At 38.2% G+C, this 16383-nt stretch overlaps 2 protein-coding genes across 3 annotated transcripts; one reads left to right on the top strand and one right to left on the bottom strand.

Annotated features, from left to right (window-relative positions):
- Window positions 1–229: 229 nt before the first annotated feature.
- Window positions 230–4858, bottom strand: LOC112291859 (uncharacterized). Its single transcript, XM_024539782.3, has 3 exons — window positions 3493–4858; window positions 1347–3363; window positions 230–1244 (listed from the first exon to the last, which is right to left on the bottom strand). The coding sequence occupies exons 1-3, from the start codon at window positions 3664–3666 to the stop codon at window positions 712–714; spliced, it is 2724 nt and encodes a 907-aa protein (XP_024395550.1). The 5' UTR covers window positions 3667–4858; the 3' UTR covers window positions 230–711.
- A 6092-nt stretch (window positions 4859–10950) lies between these two features.
- Window positions 10951–16207, top strand: LOC112282893 (ATP-dependent RNA helicase HAS1). 2 transcript variants are annotated; one of them, XM_024521036.3, is made up of 12 exons: window positions 10951–11338; window positions 11804–12259; window positions 12475–12660; window positions 12888–13073; window positions 13293–13418; window positions 13606–13776; window positions 14020–14220; window positions 14348–14386; window positions 14501–14605; window positions 14837–14905; window positions 15157–15282; window positions 15518–16207. In XM_024521036.3, the coding sequence occupies exons 1-12, from the start codon at window positions 11336–11338 to the stop codon at window positions 15704–15706; spliced, it is 1857 nt and encodes a 618-aa protein (XP_024376804.1). In that variant the 5' UTR covers window positions 10951–11335; the 3' UTR covers window positions 15707–16207. The 2 variants fall into 2 exon arrangements, with proteins under 2 accessions (XP_024376804.1, XP_090107713.1); XM_090251587.1 differs by having other exon boundaries at window positions 10965–11044.
- Window positions 16208–16383: the final 176 nt, after the last annotated feature.

Raw genomic sequence — 16383 nt, 5'->3', positions numbered from 1 at the left:
TTCTAATAATTTTAACATTACTTTTCAATAACCAATGCATTTTTTATTTTATTTTAATTTTTTTTTCAGCTCTCCATACTTGATTACACCTGTTACAATCACATTTTGTCATACAGATCATATGTAATTCTTTAACTCTGAACTTAGTAAATTTACAGAGAAAGCACAAGACAACAATGAAGAATAGCCATACACATCAATGTAAACAACACAGAGAGCTGAGTGGATGTTTCCAGGGACAAGAATTATTTTGATTAGAAACGAAGAAACTAAAAATCATAGTGTCAGAATTCGGAGGTGCCAAACCCATACGAGAAACAGAACTCTCACTAAGCCCTAAAACTTGGTCTTTTGCACGATGTTACAATTATTTTTTTAGTGTTTCGCGTGTGTTAATCACGGTCTGGCGCAGCGAAGCGGCATTACACAATTCCCAGTTAGGGTTTTCACAGTTGCGCTGCGCCACGGAAACATCCGTCGAACATCGACGAGTCTACTGCTGAAATTGATTCTACACGCAGAGGGGACAAATTGTGGGTAGCGAGTTTTTCTACCCAAATTGCATCCAATCGCACCAAGGATCGGAAAGATGTTGAGATTGTCGCCGAATCAGAGCGATCTCGAAGGCGCTTCATGGATTGCAGGTCATAAGCTACCTCGAGGAGTGTGAGATTGGGCGAATTCTAATAGAATTGTTGTGAGATTTGGTGCTCATCTGTTTTCGTGTGATGGGGTCCAATTCGATAGCGAGGGGGTATGAGTCAGTGCATTGATTGGCAATGGCGGCGGTGGAGCACCGCCTGGGGGTGTGATCGGAGGAGATGGTATCATGGTGATTCCGGGCACCTCCTGCCGGATTTCTTCGTTTCTTCTGTGCGTGCTCGGACTGCTTCGCCACCTCATTGATCCGGCCCTGCTACCTGCTTCCGTTCTCGCCTTGATGCGATTCAGATCCTTCAGCACTGCGTTGATGTAGGGCCGCTCTTCTGGGTTGTCGCGTGTGCACATGAGCGCCACGCCTACTACCATCGATATCTTCTGGTCCTTCTCCTCATATTGTTCCTTGAGGATCTTATCGAGGACGTTCGGGAGCGTTTTGGAATCCGTCAGTGTTTCTCGTATCCATCGTGGCAAGGTTTGCCCATTTGCAAGAGATTGAGGACTCCGGCCAGAGATCATTTCCAGTAGGACGATGCCGAAGCTGTAGACGTCGCCCTTGATCGTGGGTCCTTCAGTTGAAACTTCTGCAGTTATAGAAATTTTCCGTAGTTAGTGAGATTTCTCTCCAAGTATGAATTGTTGTACATTTCGACTGTGGTATGAGTTTAAAGTTTGGGATTCTGTACCTGGAGCCACATAGCCACTGGCATAAGCTACCCGTCCAGCACCAACTCCTTGATCGCGCAATATCTTCGCGACACCAAAATCGCTAACCCTTGCTTCCATGAAGATGTTGAACAGAATGTTGCTCGGTTTCAAATCACCATGGACAGTAGGAGTAGGACACTCGTGGTGAAGGTAGTTCAGTCCTTCGGCTATAGTGATGGCTGCGTTTAAACGGAGATGCCAGTTGAACACTCTCCCGAATTGGTCATCACTCGTTGGGTACAACATATTGTTGAGCGTGCCATTTGGCATGTACTCCATTACGATTGCATTGATGTCAGGACTGCAGCAATAATTCAGCAGCTTGACGAGCGACCAGTGCCGCAGATGGCCGAGGCTTTCAAAGCCATTAGCTATTGCTTGTTCTACTTTCGTATTGATTTCGCTATTCTGGATGGCCAGGCTCTTCACCGCCACCACACTCTCGTCGGGGAGGATTGCTCTGTATACGGTGCCCAGGCTTCCAGCACCGAGCTTGTTCTGCTCGTTGAAATTTATAGTGAGGCGCATGATATCCTCTGGGGTGACCTGCGCTCCTAGCTCCACAGAAACATTTGGTGTGTCTTTTGCGATCGTTTTATTTTGTCGTAGCGATTTGTTGCAGCAATATACTGCAGTCCCAAACGCCACCACAAACGCTACTGCTGCTCCCACCAATATTGCAACCATGTTGTTCTTTCTGGAATTGGAGCGGTCCTCCTCTGATCGATTTCTACAAACTTTTATTAACACAAAGTTTCGCCCGCACACCTGGTTGTGGATGAAGCTGCTCGTATTCACACCGTCGTGCTCTTGAAAGAATGGAACATCTCCTCGCAAGTTGTTATGCGAAACGTTGAGATACAAAAGCGAGGGATAATCAACGAAATCGTCAGGAACTGGACCCGAGAGATTGTTGTAAGATGCGTCGAACACTCTGAGGGTGTTTTTAAGTCTAGCAAGATGGGGGAGCCTCCCACCCAATGCATTGCGCGAGACGTTCAGAACGACTAAAGAAGTAAGCACACCAGTACTTAGCGAATCCGGTAGCGGACCAATCAATTGGTTGGAGGATGCATCAAGTTCACGAAGTGCAGAGAGTGAGCCCACAGTCTCGGGTAAGATTCCGGTGAACAGATTTGTCGAAAGATTGATTCGTTGTAGGACCGCCAGCCCGCCGATTTCGATTGGGATCATTCCAGAAAGTTGGTTGTACGCCAGGGAGAGCTGGTTCGTCAGAGGGAGGGTTGAAATATTGGCCGGTATGCTTCCGGTCAGCCTGTTAAACGATAAATCCAGGTCTTGCAGTTTCGGAAACGTTGCCAACTTCGTGACAAAATCCCCTGTTAGATCGTTCTCTCGCAAATTGAGCAACGTCAAATTCCCTAAGCTCTGGAAAGGTACAGGCCCTTGAAGCCCGTTCCTGCTTAAGTCTACCAGCGTGAGCCTCGCGCACAGATTCAAAACTGCAGGGATTGGCCCCGTGAGGTTATTCGTCGACATGTTGAGCCTTTGCAAGACTGACATATTGCCGATCGACGTCGGGATAGATCCTACTAGCAGGTTGTTTGCTACATTTATTGAAGTGAGGTTCCTCATGTTCCCCAAGAAAGTTGGCAATTCCCCGTCGAGACGATTGTTGCCAAGATTTAAGGTTTCTAAATTGGTTGCTTGCGCAAGCTCTACCGGAATCGCCCCAGTAAGTAGATTGTTAGACAAGTCGAGCTGTTTCAATGAGGAGAGAGCGCCAAGGTAGGGGCTCAATGTACCCTTCAAGCTCATGTTGGCAAGGTTTATGGACGTCACTCTTTTGTCAGTGCAATCGATCCCAGGCCAATACTGCTTCGTATAGTTCTTCATTCTGCAAGGATTTAGCGTTTGCTTGGCCCCTGTGCGCTTCCACCAATATGTGGCATTTGTAGGATCGTCGGTGATCGCGGCCTTAATTTGAAGCAAAGCCTCACCATCTTCTAATACACTTCGTGTCGAATTCACGGCCTGCGATGTAAGAACAGCTTTTTAATCTCTGGGTCACAAACACTGATACATCATGAATAATTTTTGCAAAGACAGTCTTATCGATACAAAAAAATTAGCATGTGCCGAAACTGGGAAGGCTAGACGTACCAGCACTCGTCTTCCAGTGCTCGGTTTCAATCCTACTTCACCTACAGAAATAGCCGCACCAATGTGGACGGATAACAATCCAATTGTTAGCACGAAATAGGTCGCAAGTGTGAAGAACTGCCGGACGCAGGAAGCAGCCAAATCCTTGCGTATTTTCGATTCAGACGAAGCCATGCCGGTGTCACGACTTTATATTTCCCAGATTCAATCGACTGAAAATTGTTCACTATTCACTTAGTCATATGTTGCATCTGTCCGGGAAATGAGTACCAACTCTCATCTCGCTTGATCTTTTCGGCTTATTTTCACCTCGTTCTCTAGATTCACAGCCGCAGCAAAACGCCGCGCTCAAACCTCTTACTTCACCCGACCTGTATTATCACTCAAAAAAAAAAAACAAAACAAAACAAAACAAAAGTCTCTTCTTCGCTCCTTGCGGTCTGACACCACTCTGACGAACTCTAGCCGAACCCCTTCGACTGGTTGATAGCCTTGTTGTCGTGAGACTCCGTCAAGGTGCCGCCTTCAAACCAGCTAAATCGAAGAATGGAAGCCCTTCAGAAGACAACATGGATCTGTAAACGTTTACGCAAGATATAACCCTCCGGTGCATTAGAAGAAACTGAATCAGATAGTTTATCAAACTACAACCACCCTTACAGAATCAGCTTTGCATCTCCAGAAGAGAACGCAAGAAGCCTGAAACTTCCGACCTCAGCATCGAGAGACTGTCTCCAGTTCTGCACTGAACCCTTGTGAAGTTCAGAAACCATCACAAGTCGGCGCCTGGAAACTTAAGTAGAAGCTACATGAGACTCGTGGAACCAGACGGATTGTAGATGGAAGCACCTTGCGTTCAGCTCCGCAAAATGATGCAGGCAGCTCAGTCCTCAGTGACTTCTACAAACCACGGTGGAATCTAGACCTGCGTTTCTACCCTCGCATCAAGTGCATCAGATTTGCATCACCACAGATGCTGATCACAGCAAACTTCGTAATGTTGAGTCGGCCAGGCCAAGTAAACTCAAGATGGGCAACCAATTATTAGAATTCTCACCGAATACCTGTGAGGATTCCTTTGCCCACCACTGAAGGATACCTGGGCATTGAATTTTTCTTAATTGCTTTTCAAACACTTGAACCGCCGCCAGAGTCAACAGGTTTCAGTGAGGTTTACGCTACCCTCCAGTAATTCCAGCCAGGAGGCTTTTGAAGGGAAAGTATCACCTCGTCTCCACCGCAAACGACATTTAAATAACAATAACACGAAAAAGAAAAGCAAATTAACGTATACAACACTCCGAAAATCTTACACACAGCCTTCGGTTTTTCTTAACACACTGTTTGACGTGACCAGCCAACGATTCAAACCGTCTCATGAGGCTAGCGGCTCGGATGCCGCTTCTAAAGAACGAACAAAGCCTATTGTTACATCTTTCATCGAGCCCATGCGACAGATCCAGCACATCGCTACCGACAAAGCCACCACATGACTACCGCGTGGGATGTATAACACGCGACATGCACGACTTCGAGATCATTGACCTCAAACTCCGTAAACTCGGGTAACCCACTTCCTGGAATCCATCCACAGGACCAGAAACCCACATGGCGAAGGGACCCGGGTGGGCACATCGGCGGCGACATCTTCGATTCACTTTCGATTCAGCGCCGCACCGAGTAGATGATTCCTCACTGTGTATCAACGTCCTCCAGGTTGATCTTCGAACAGTGAGCGCGGTGTCTTTGTGATGCAGGTCCTCGCCTTCTCCTCCGCTAGAGTTGAGATCCTGCACATCGATGTGGCTCAAGTCAACCAGGCTGCTTGTAACTCCATCAGCCATTCGCCGCTGCATGGCCACAAGTCACCGAACTGGGCCAAGTCCAAGTCAAAAGGTTCAACGCCTTTGTTGACCTCGAAGTTTTATAAACAAAATTATAAATTATAATGAACAAAGGTCAATGGTCTGCGGATCCCACCAATCCTTCCAACCCTGCATTATTATCTATCCCCTACAGTGCCTCCGTGAACTGCTCAAAACCGGTTGTTTTTTTTTAGGCAATTTAGGGTTTGCTTTTGTGCACCGCCGTGGCTTGACTTTTTGAAGCAGGTTGTGGATAATGGATTGTGATGGGTGGTGCGTGAGTTGGAAATGTGTTGGGTTTTCTATGTTTTTGAGTATTTGAAGTTATGTAGTGACGAGTGAGCTGGTTTGAGTTGCAAGTGATCTGTGTTTTTTTCTTTGTTGAGATTGAACTAGACGGTTTTTTTGTTTGTGGGTTGAGAATTCTCAGCAGTTGAGAATTCTCAGCAGTTATGTGGATTTGGATGTTTGTTGATGTCGATCCATACAGCTGTTCATTGGAGTGTGTAATTGTTTGATGTTTTGAACCGGTTGGCAAATTCTAGCGGTGGATGTTGTCGATGCTCCATTGATTTGGTGTTTTGAATCATTTATTAGATTCTAGTGGTGGAATGTTGTCTTTTTCTTCAAGTTGACTGAGAAAGGATACTTCTTCCGGAAAAGAAAAGGAAAAAATTAAACAAAAATACTGAAAACAAAACAAATCGAACATCACAAAGCGTTGAGTATTCTAAGTTCCTTTCTCTTCTGTTCAGTGTTGTTTTTCTGTGAAACAAACAAACAAACAGTTAAATATTAGAAGAAGATTGATTCAGCAAGTTGATTTAAACTTTATTTTTTCTCCGTTTAAAATGCGTAAGATTATCCGATTCAAATAAAGAGCTTTTATTTATCTACACAATTTGAATAAAACTGTGCATAAGAAAAGTCAAGCCTTTTGGTAGAAAGTAAAACATACCTTGGAGGGAGGTCTTGACTCGAACATTTCTAAGGTTCTATGATTGATCACCACATTTGGAAAGTATTAAAATAATTACTTGAAACCCATGCTTCGTTTTCATTAGATTAAACTGTTTGCACTATTCAATAAAAAGGTGAGAAGCGCTTTCATAATCGTTTGAAATAGTATTTAGATGAAACTTCATACAAAACGTAGAATGCAGTCCTAAAATCTTTTTTAGATCTTTGAAATTCTAAAAAAGATAGTCTTAAAAGGTTGAAAATGTGTTTCCTTCTACATGATAAAGTTCAAACAATGACAGACATTAGAGTTGTTGATTGATTCCCATTTTTTGTTTCAAAAATTACATGTATATATATATATATATATATATGAAAGCATAGTAAGATCCATGCAAAGTTATTGATTCCAGAATAAAAAACCTTTTTTGTTTTATGTCTAACACTTCGAAATAATTAATTTGTGTATTGGTGTGTCCTATTTACTAAAAAACTTAAACATAATACAAATTCTACAATGTACTGCATAAATTATAGTTAATACTATGTACTTATATCCATATTTTTTAAACATGGTTTCATCAAGTTAAAGGAAAATGAAGAAATTGTATTTTGTAATTTGTATAAAGAACTAAACTCATTTTATTTGATTTTTAAAATTGAGTCAATAAAACACAACAATTTTTTTCAATCTACTGGAAGGTCATTTATATGATACATTATATAGTTTTAAAATTTTATGATTGAAAGATTTTATTTTTATAAACTTGCAAAATATAATCACAATATTTCTACATGCAAATATAGTAAAAGCAATATTTTTCATAAACTAGAATCACAATTAAGATTTAGGTTTATTCAAAAATATAAATTGTGGTAGTAAGAAAATATACTTGGAGAAGAGAAAAAAAACACAAAAAAAAAAAAAAAAAAAAAAAAAAAAAAAACAATAGAAAAGAAAGAAAGTTTAGAACATATGGCTTTAAAATAAGTTCTTTTGATTTATTCTATTTCACTTTAATATATTTTAAAGTTATTGTAAATTTAAGAAATCTTATTCTCAAAATAGTCATAATGCAATATGATCCATTGTTTTGTAAATAATTGTCAAATTTTTCATTCATTGTCTAAAACTATTCTTGCATAATCCTAAAAAATCCAAAGTTTGTATTTATTCCTTGAAAATCATGTATTTATTTATTAAATTGATATAAAAGTATAAGAATAAATTTATGAAATCTAAAAGTGACGCTATAAAGTTTTGTATGGTATCATTATCAATTTTTGACGGTTCAGCAGCAGTAATTCAAATGAATTGCAAAAGAGCATTATTTAAAATAAAATTACGTGCATATAATGTAAAAGTTAAATAAATAAAGAACACTAATTCAACTTTCATAAAATTTTAATTAAAAAAAATATAAATCAAAAAACCATGTATAAATCATATTTTTATCAACTATAAATTAAATAGTAATTAAGAATACATTATTTATAAACATGTTATGAAATTTTATATAAATATAAATATATTTATATATCTATAATATAATAATAAAGATAGTTTTTTTCACTCCTAGTATTCAAAAAAAATTCTAAATATGAAAAATAATTCAATATATCCAATAATATATTTAATCTAATATTTTTACTAATATTTATTGTGACTCACAAAACGGAATACAAAGCTTGCATCATTAAATTCAAGTCACAAAGCTTAAAAATCATGAAATAAGAATTAAAAATTGAAGTATAGAAATAATATTAAATATAGTTATAAACATTCTTGCAAAATATTAAAGAAAAATTACTAATACAAGAAAATATTTAGATACAAATACAAAACTAATTTTAAATTTTAAATTTGTACATACAAAGCATTTTGAGTTGAAAATTTGATCTAATATTCTTTAGTTTAAAAAAAATTGCAATATATTTGGAAATGATTTCATAAACATTTGTAATTGTAAAAAATACCTTAATCTCTTACTTCTATAATTGTAATATTTCTATTAGAGCTCTATGAAAATTATTTAAATAATATTTTAGAAGCATCTATAAGTATTTAATTATATTTAGATTTAGTTATTACATTTATTACTTAAGAACTTAAAAAGATTGAATTTGATCCATTCTTATATACATTTGATTGAATGACTCAAAACATTGTCTTATTTAAAAATTCAAATTATAAAGATCTAAATAATATCCTATGCATGTCACAAATATAAATATTTATTCTAATAATTATCTATATGATTAAGTAGAAGTAGATAAAAATAGATTTATTTCATAATATCTTCTAAAGAAGCTTCCTAAACTCTTCATAGATGTTGCTTTGACTTTACACATGTTTATAATTAATTTATAGATTAGAAACTCGATCAACAAATTAATCGCATATTATATATATATTGGTAGCTTATGGAACAAGCTAACTATGTGGTAGACAAATAGAAAACTTGCATTACAAATTAAGACATATCTTTAGTAAAGTCAATATGTGTGAAAGGTCCTATAGAACATCGTTACATAACTCTAAGTTAGATAGTATATATAGAGGCAAGAGTGAAGCCTTCTTCACTCTTGTCAATGTTTTTTTAGTCCTTAATCTTATTTCAAGACTTTCTAGTTTTCTTATCTTTGACAATAGTCGTTCTGGTTCAATATATTACCATCTTTGAATGAATTCTTAATCTTTTTGAGTGACACAAGAGTGTATTGATTTTTTAGTTCTTTGAGGTTCATATCCTTGACATTGAATAGTATCATATATATATATATATATATATATTTACTCTAATAATTACTTATAGAATTAAATAGAAGTAAGTAAAAGTGGATTTATTTCATAATATTTTTTATGAAGACTTTTTATAAGCTTCATGGACACAACTTTTATTTTATACGTATTTATAGTTGATTGGTAGGTTAGAAAGTTGGTCAATAAGTTAGTTATGTATCACACATATTGGTAGCTTATGGAACAAGTTAACTATGTGGTGCACATATAAAAAACTTGCCTTGTAAGTTAAAACATGTGGATTGCAAAGTCAACATGTATTAGAGGTCTTATAGAACATTGCTACATAACTCTCAATTAGATAGTATATATGGTGGCAAGAGTGAAGCCTTCTTCACTCTTGTCAACACCTTTCTAGTATTTAGTCTTATTTCAAGACTTTTTAGACTTCTTGAATTTAGCTATAGCCATTCTAATTTATTATATTATCATCTTTGAGTGACTTTCTAATCTTTTTGAGTGACACAAGAGTGTATTGAGTTTTCTTTCTTTGAAATTCATGTCCTTGACATATAATACATTATAAATATAAATATAATAATATGAGTCTATATTTTTTTATTTTGTAAATACAATTTTAAATCATGATTAAATTACTATTATATTTTATTATCTAATAAACTTGGTATAGTGATGTATCAACTTATCTATTAATTAATCCAATATAAAGACCTTTTAATAGAATAAAATTAATTTATCTTTGTATTATCACTAAAAATTACATGGATTCCAATCATCACAAGTCTAATATTAATATTTTTTTAGCAAATATGAATTTTATGTGCACATTTTTCTTCAAAGAAAATTCATTTGATTTATTGAGCTTATTTTCACAAATCAACATCTTATACATACATGCTTCAAGGTTTAATCAAATTATTTTTTATTAGTCTCTTTTCAAATCTTTTTTGATATTTCTACAATATTGTGGCATCTATCAATAGCAAATACAATTATACAATATTGTTGCTATTCTATTGTAAGGCCTTATGGTAATCTTCTTTTTAATTTCACCAACTCTCCATCAATTTTATATCTTATTTGTTTAACAAATGAATAAAAAAAACTTAAAACAATCTTATAACTATATATATAGAAGCACCAATTTTCAATTACACATGATTTTGCTTTATTACTATGATAAAAAAATAGGACGACTTGTTTTTGATAACAACCTACATTACCAAATTCAAAAAATATAAGTTATAATAGGCATTCTTTTTTCATTTCTTTTTTGGATTGTATAAGCCTATAAAATTTTTTAAATTTATTAAATAATGAAGAAAAAATTATAGCAAAAAATTAAAAAAATATAAGAATGAAAGACATTTCTTTCTTCTTAATTTTCTATTTTTATCATAAATTTTTAATTTTTGAAAAAATACTTCATACATCATTATTTTTATATTTGAATTAGAAATTTTTAAATTTGCATTTGCTAGTGTTTTCTACTAAAGTTCACAAACCACCACTAGTACTTAGTTTTGACAGTTGAATGGTGATCTTCATGACTTTACATGCATAATCAATTATCTACAACAATTCAAGTTAAAAAATCGAAACATAAAAAATAAAATTTAATTTAATTTATTTTTTTTCACACCAATATGATCACCATGGGAAAAAAATTGATGACATTATCATGACCAAAATCTAAAATAAAACGTGCATGACTCCATTTTTCACGAAATCAATCGAGTGAAGCAGAAAAGAAAAAGAAAGCAAGATAAAAGAAACGCAAGGGTCCGCAAAAGAAAAAGCCCCAAATAACGTAAAAGGAAAAGGAAAAAAATGATAAAGTAGAAAGTAACAAGGAGAAGGCTTCTGTCCGCCGCTTGCTTGCTTTGCTTGCAGGTGGGGTGCGGTGTCGGCGCTGCCTGTGGGGGCCAGGAGGAGTGAAGCGAAGGAGGATTAGTGCGAAGAAGTGGGCTCTTCTTCTTCTCAGTTCCTCACACATTCTCTCTCTCTCTCTCTCTCACACTCACTCACTCATTCATTCATTAGCCTCCCCTCATTGCTCATTTGCAATTCTGTGCTTCTCTTTGACCTCTCTTTGTTTCATGCTGTAGAAACAGAGAGAGTGGTGTTCTCGTTCTCACCGATGCCCTAACTCTGTTATCACAATCCTCTCTCTGCCTGCCTGCCTGAGAGGCCTGTTTATTCTATTCTCTATTTCGTTTAGTTTGGGCGGTTTCTTCTCCGCCCTTCTTCATCAATGGTATGACTTTTTTTTTTTCCTGCCTCTTCTCTCTTTTAGGGTTTTTGGGGTTGTTGGTTGCTCAGAGGAGACTAGACTTTTAGTGGTAGTGTTCTTTTCTGTTGTGAGGAGGGGAGAGGGAGAGAGCAGTGAGGGTTATTTATTCATTTCTTTATTTATTTTGCTTTTGGTTGTTGTATGTTTTGGTGGAAAAGTTGGTTCTGTGGTGTAGGGTTTAGGGTTTAAGGCTCCTCGTTTGTATGCGGGTGTTGTTTGCGTGGAGAGGGGTTGCATTTTTTAAAATTTATTTGCGTGAAGTAGTTTAGATGTCTGCGGTAGGGTTTAGGGTTTATGAATAGGCACTATTTGGGTGGTGGATATGGTGGTTCGTGAGTGGGCTTTTATTCATTTATTTATTTATTCTTACTGCCGGGGTTTTGAAATGATTGAGCGGAATAAGGAGTGATTTAAATGTCTCCATTGCAGGAGTTGGCGATGAAATCTAGTGGCGAGAAAAAGAAGAAATCGAGGAAGCGACCGAAGGATGTAGAAGACATCGACAATGGGGTGACCAATGGAGTTGGGGTTACAAATGAAAACGATTCCGGGAATGGAGAAGTCGAAGCCGAGAAAAAGAAGAAAAAGAAGAAGTTGAGCGATCCGAAAGTTGTGGACTTGGAGGCCGGGACAGCGGAGCAGCAGGAGGAGATGGATGGAGTAAGTGAGGATGCAGAGCAAGTAGATAAAACAGAGTCTGACAGACCGGATCTTAAGGATGTAATCAAAGGGAAGAAGTCAAAGAAGACGAATTTTACTATCGAGAATTTAGGTGGAACTGAACAGGTTGAAGGCATTATGAGTACCACCTCATTTGAGTCATTGCCAGTTTCGGAGCCCACTAAGAATGCTCTAAAAGACACCGGATTTTCTCATATGACTGAGGTACGCTTATCACGGAGTGCTCACAATGACTTTTGGGGAATTGGGCAGTAGAATTCGCATATTAGTAGTCCATAACCCGTGAATGTGCTAGTATTCTGTTAGGAACAGAATGTGGGATTGTGGGTTTTTCAACGATTGTGACTCTTCGCCAAGGGTAATGTCCTTTTTTATCTTCAGTAGTACTTACTCAATCTAACTTTGAATCTATTATGCAGATTCAAGCTAGGTCAATCCCTCAGCTTCTGACTGGTCGTGATGTTCTGGGAGCTGCAAGAACTGGTTCTGGAAAAACCTTGTCATTTGTAGTTCCCGCCGTGGAGTTGCTATTCCATGCCCACTTTATGCCTCGGAATGGAGCCGGTGTGATCATTATATCTCCCACTAGGGAGCTTGCTATGCAGGTGAGATATCTCGTCATTGGTCCCGATAATGCCATGGATTCTCGATTGTGAGTGTAGCAGGTGTTCCATTTGTCAGTCGCCACTGCATTTCTGAGCTTTTCGAAGAGCTTATAGTTGGAGAGATTCCTCAACTTCTCCAGAAAACTAAAATTTTGTCTCCGTCAGTGCCGTACGGTTTTTCATGTCGCTTCACTCTGGCTGACGCTGAAACTCTAATATTTTTGCAGATTTATGGAGTCGCTCGAGATATCCTAAAATACCACAAGCAAACACATGGCATCGTTATGGGGGGAGCTAACAGAAGAACTGAGGCTGAAAAGTTGGCGAAAGGGGTGAATTTCTTGGTTGCCACTCCAGGTCGACTTCTGGATCACCTTCAGAACACCAAAGGTTTCATATTCAAGAACCTCAAGGTCAGTAGCTATTATTTGCAAAGGATTGTTGTACATGTATTACGTGCCGTTTAACTCAGTGGTTGAGTCATTTGTCCTGACGTATGTGAGTCTAATCGACGGGTACATGAAATGAATTGATCTGATTTCAAGTCTGATGGAAGGGAGTACAATACTTCGCTTGCACCTAACAGTACGTAGTAAGGAACTCACATATGCATCTGTTCGTGGTCTACGCAGTGCCTGGTGATCGATGAAGCTGATCGAATTCTAGAAATAGGGTTCGAGGAGGAGATGAAGCAAATTATCAAGTTGTTGCCAAAAGAGAGGCAAACAGTGCTATTCTCTGCTACTCAAACCACCAAGGTTTGATGATGATACTGCGAATTGCTCCTCAAAAATGTTTATCATTGCTGTCGGTTTTCTATTAAGAATTTTGGACTATTGGCTTCTGCTGATGGATTAGCTTCAAGCTGTCGCATGTCATCACTCTAGGCTATGGAGATCACTTTTATAATCATGCGTAATGATTTTTTATTTTGAACACGTGCAGGTGGAGGATTTAGCGAGGGTTTCATTCAAGAAGGCTCCACTGTATATTGGTGTAGATGATGGTCGGTCGAAAGCTACAGTTGAAGGATTGGAGCAAGGATATTGTGTGGTGTCCAGTGCGGAACGTTTCTTGCTACTATTCACCTTTTTGAAGAAGAATTTGAAAAAGAAGGTAAGAGACTGTTTTCAACCCGTCAAATGCGAGCTTTGCGTGTCGAACTGTCGTCTTCTCCCTTTCCCGAACTGGATGTCACTTCATACGTAGTGCACTATTCTTGGCAAGGGCTGCGAGGCAGCAGTGAAGTTCCTTCACCGAAGACGCACTTCGTGTAGGAAAATGTTGTCGCAACCAGACCTTAGTATCTGAATAGGACAGGTGCAATATGCGATATTCTTATGTGTCCCGTGAACGCAGATTATGGTTTTCTTTTCGTCGTGCAACTCTGTGAAGTTTCACAGTGAGCTTTTAAACTACATCGACATTCCGTGCCTAGACATTCATGGCAAACAGAAGCAGCAGAAGAGAACGTCAACTTACTTCGAGTTCTGTAATGCGGAGAAGGGCATCTTACTTTGCACGGATGTTGCTGCTCGTGGGCTGGACATCCCAGCAGTGGTAAGTATTGAATCCAGCTCTTCGATGATTAGATTGTTTTCAGTGGTGGCGGTTGTTGTGATGCGTCTACATATGTGCGTCTGTACTGACGTTACTAAGTTCCGATTTGTGGGTGTGTTGGCTGTAGGACTGGATTATTCAGTACGATCCTCCAGATGACCCAAGGGTGAGATGCTCTACAACCTTAAGACCCTGATGAATGCTGTCTCCTTCATTTCTTTTTGTTGAGTGTGACTTTGATTGATGTTGTAGTGCTTAAACTGGATGTCTGGTTTTACAGGAATACATTCATCGAGTGGGTCGAACTGCTAGAGGAGAAGGATCTCAGGGGCGAGCGTTGTTGTTTTTGATTCCGGAAGAACTGGGCTTCCTCAAGTATCTGAAGGTTGTGACGGTTTCTTTATTCTATTTATTTAGAATTGTTTAGAATGGAACACATTGGTGTGACTGGGTTTTATGTGTATTCATCGTAGTTGTTATTTGTAACAGTTCACAGATGTTTTCCTGAGTGACTTCTAGCCATTCGATTTTGGAGTTGTCATCGACTGTCATTTTGTTGAGTGATAGCATTCAAAAGCTGAGAAACTGAACGTGGATGCACGGTTTTTTTTCGCAGGGTGCGAAAGTTCCTCTTAACGAATACGAGTTTCCTTCGAATAAGATTGCAAACGTGCAATCACAGCTGGTGCGAATTTTACATTTTTGATCCGCAATGACTTTTAAAGAGAGTTCATCTGTGCTAGGTTAATGAATGTTGTTGATTGGTGAAGGAGAATGAATCAAATTCGAAGACTTGAAATATTGTTAGTCATTGTTCAGGGGAGTGATGCACATACTACTCTGGCATACAGGAATATTATTTCATTTCGAGAGGTTGGTGGATACACGCGAGAATTTTGTTTTGACATCCGAATCGTTGCATGCCGGTGACTGTAGGAAAAGCTTGTTGAGAAGAACTACTATCTGCATCAGTCGGCTCGTGACGCATACCGGTCTTACTTATTGGCTTACAACTCTCATGCTATGAAGGACATCTTCAATGTGCATCGGTTGGATCTACAGGTGAGATTATTAGAGATGTGGATCATTCTTACTTTCCAAGTAACAAGTGTTTGTGCAGAAAGTTTTGGATTGGAATTCGAGCTCTATCGTAGTTGTTGCAAGTTCAGGATTTCCAGTACGTTAAGTTTGAACAACTGTTGTATATAGAAGATGGGCAGAATGTTATCGTGGCTTGTTCATTCCTTGCAGTAGAATTTGGATCTCATGATAAGTTACGGGTGGATGTGTTTTGTAGGCTGTCGCATCATCATTCGGATTTAGCTGTCCTCCGAAAGTGAGCCTCAATTTAGATAGCAGTGCTGCGAAATTCAGGAAAAAGGGTCCAAAAGTGGAGGGTCGGAGTAGTGGCAAGCACGGGTTCAATGCAAGTAATCCTTATGGCAAGAAAGCAGGTGGAGATAAGACGAAGTTCACCCGGTACTAGATGTGTTGCGCAGAGTGGATGAATCAGCCAACTCAGTTTTGAAAGTTGATTTTTATACAAATGTTTGACAATTAATTAGGTGTGAAACTTATCTATGCCGTTGGTTTAAGTTTCATACATAGAGTTAGTCGTAGCAGCGCAAGCTTTCAGGCATTTGTTAATGGGCTGTAAATATAATGAGTAACATTTAGGGTGAAGATATTGGATCTTCTATATCGGTCGCCGCGACATGCTATATTATTATTTTGCTGTTAGCATTTTAGCTATGAACGTTTCAAGTTTTCGCAGAAGAGTTATAATTAGGAAAGCAGAAGCGAATGGCTTCCTGTAATGAAACGATGCTTTCATGTTGCACTATCTTTGGCAGTTTCACTGCGAGCAAGAAGGGTTTCAGCGTGATTCAACCGATGTACAATCACATCGAGATTGAGTTAGCGAAAATTGCTTCGAGTGTCTTCTCCGTATTTACTAGATTATCGAATATCTTCGTATTAATCAGTAGGCACTGCGTTAGCCACAATGAGATGGAAGTAGTGTGTATTCAACGATTGTTCTCAGTGCAACTGCGCTTCTTGTTGAATTTCAAATTCTTCTGTATTTTGAGACGAATACAATTTGAACTGGTTTGTATGTCTGGAGCGGCAACCGAAAACTTTCACCTTTGTTGTCAACCTTGA

Source organism: Physcomitrium patens, chromosome 1 (assembly GCF_059467195.1).
Source record: "Physcomitrium patens ecotype Gransden chromosome 1, ASM5946719v1, whole genome shotgun sequence".
In the NCBI taxonomy this organism is placed as follows: domain Eukaryota; kingdom Viridiplantae; phylum Streptophyta; class Bryopsida; order Funariales; family Funariaceae; genus Physcomitrium; species Physcomitrium patens.
The sequence above is the reverse complement of the archived record's forward strand: the minus strand, read 5'-3'. Positions and strand labels throughout refer to the sequence as shown.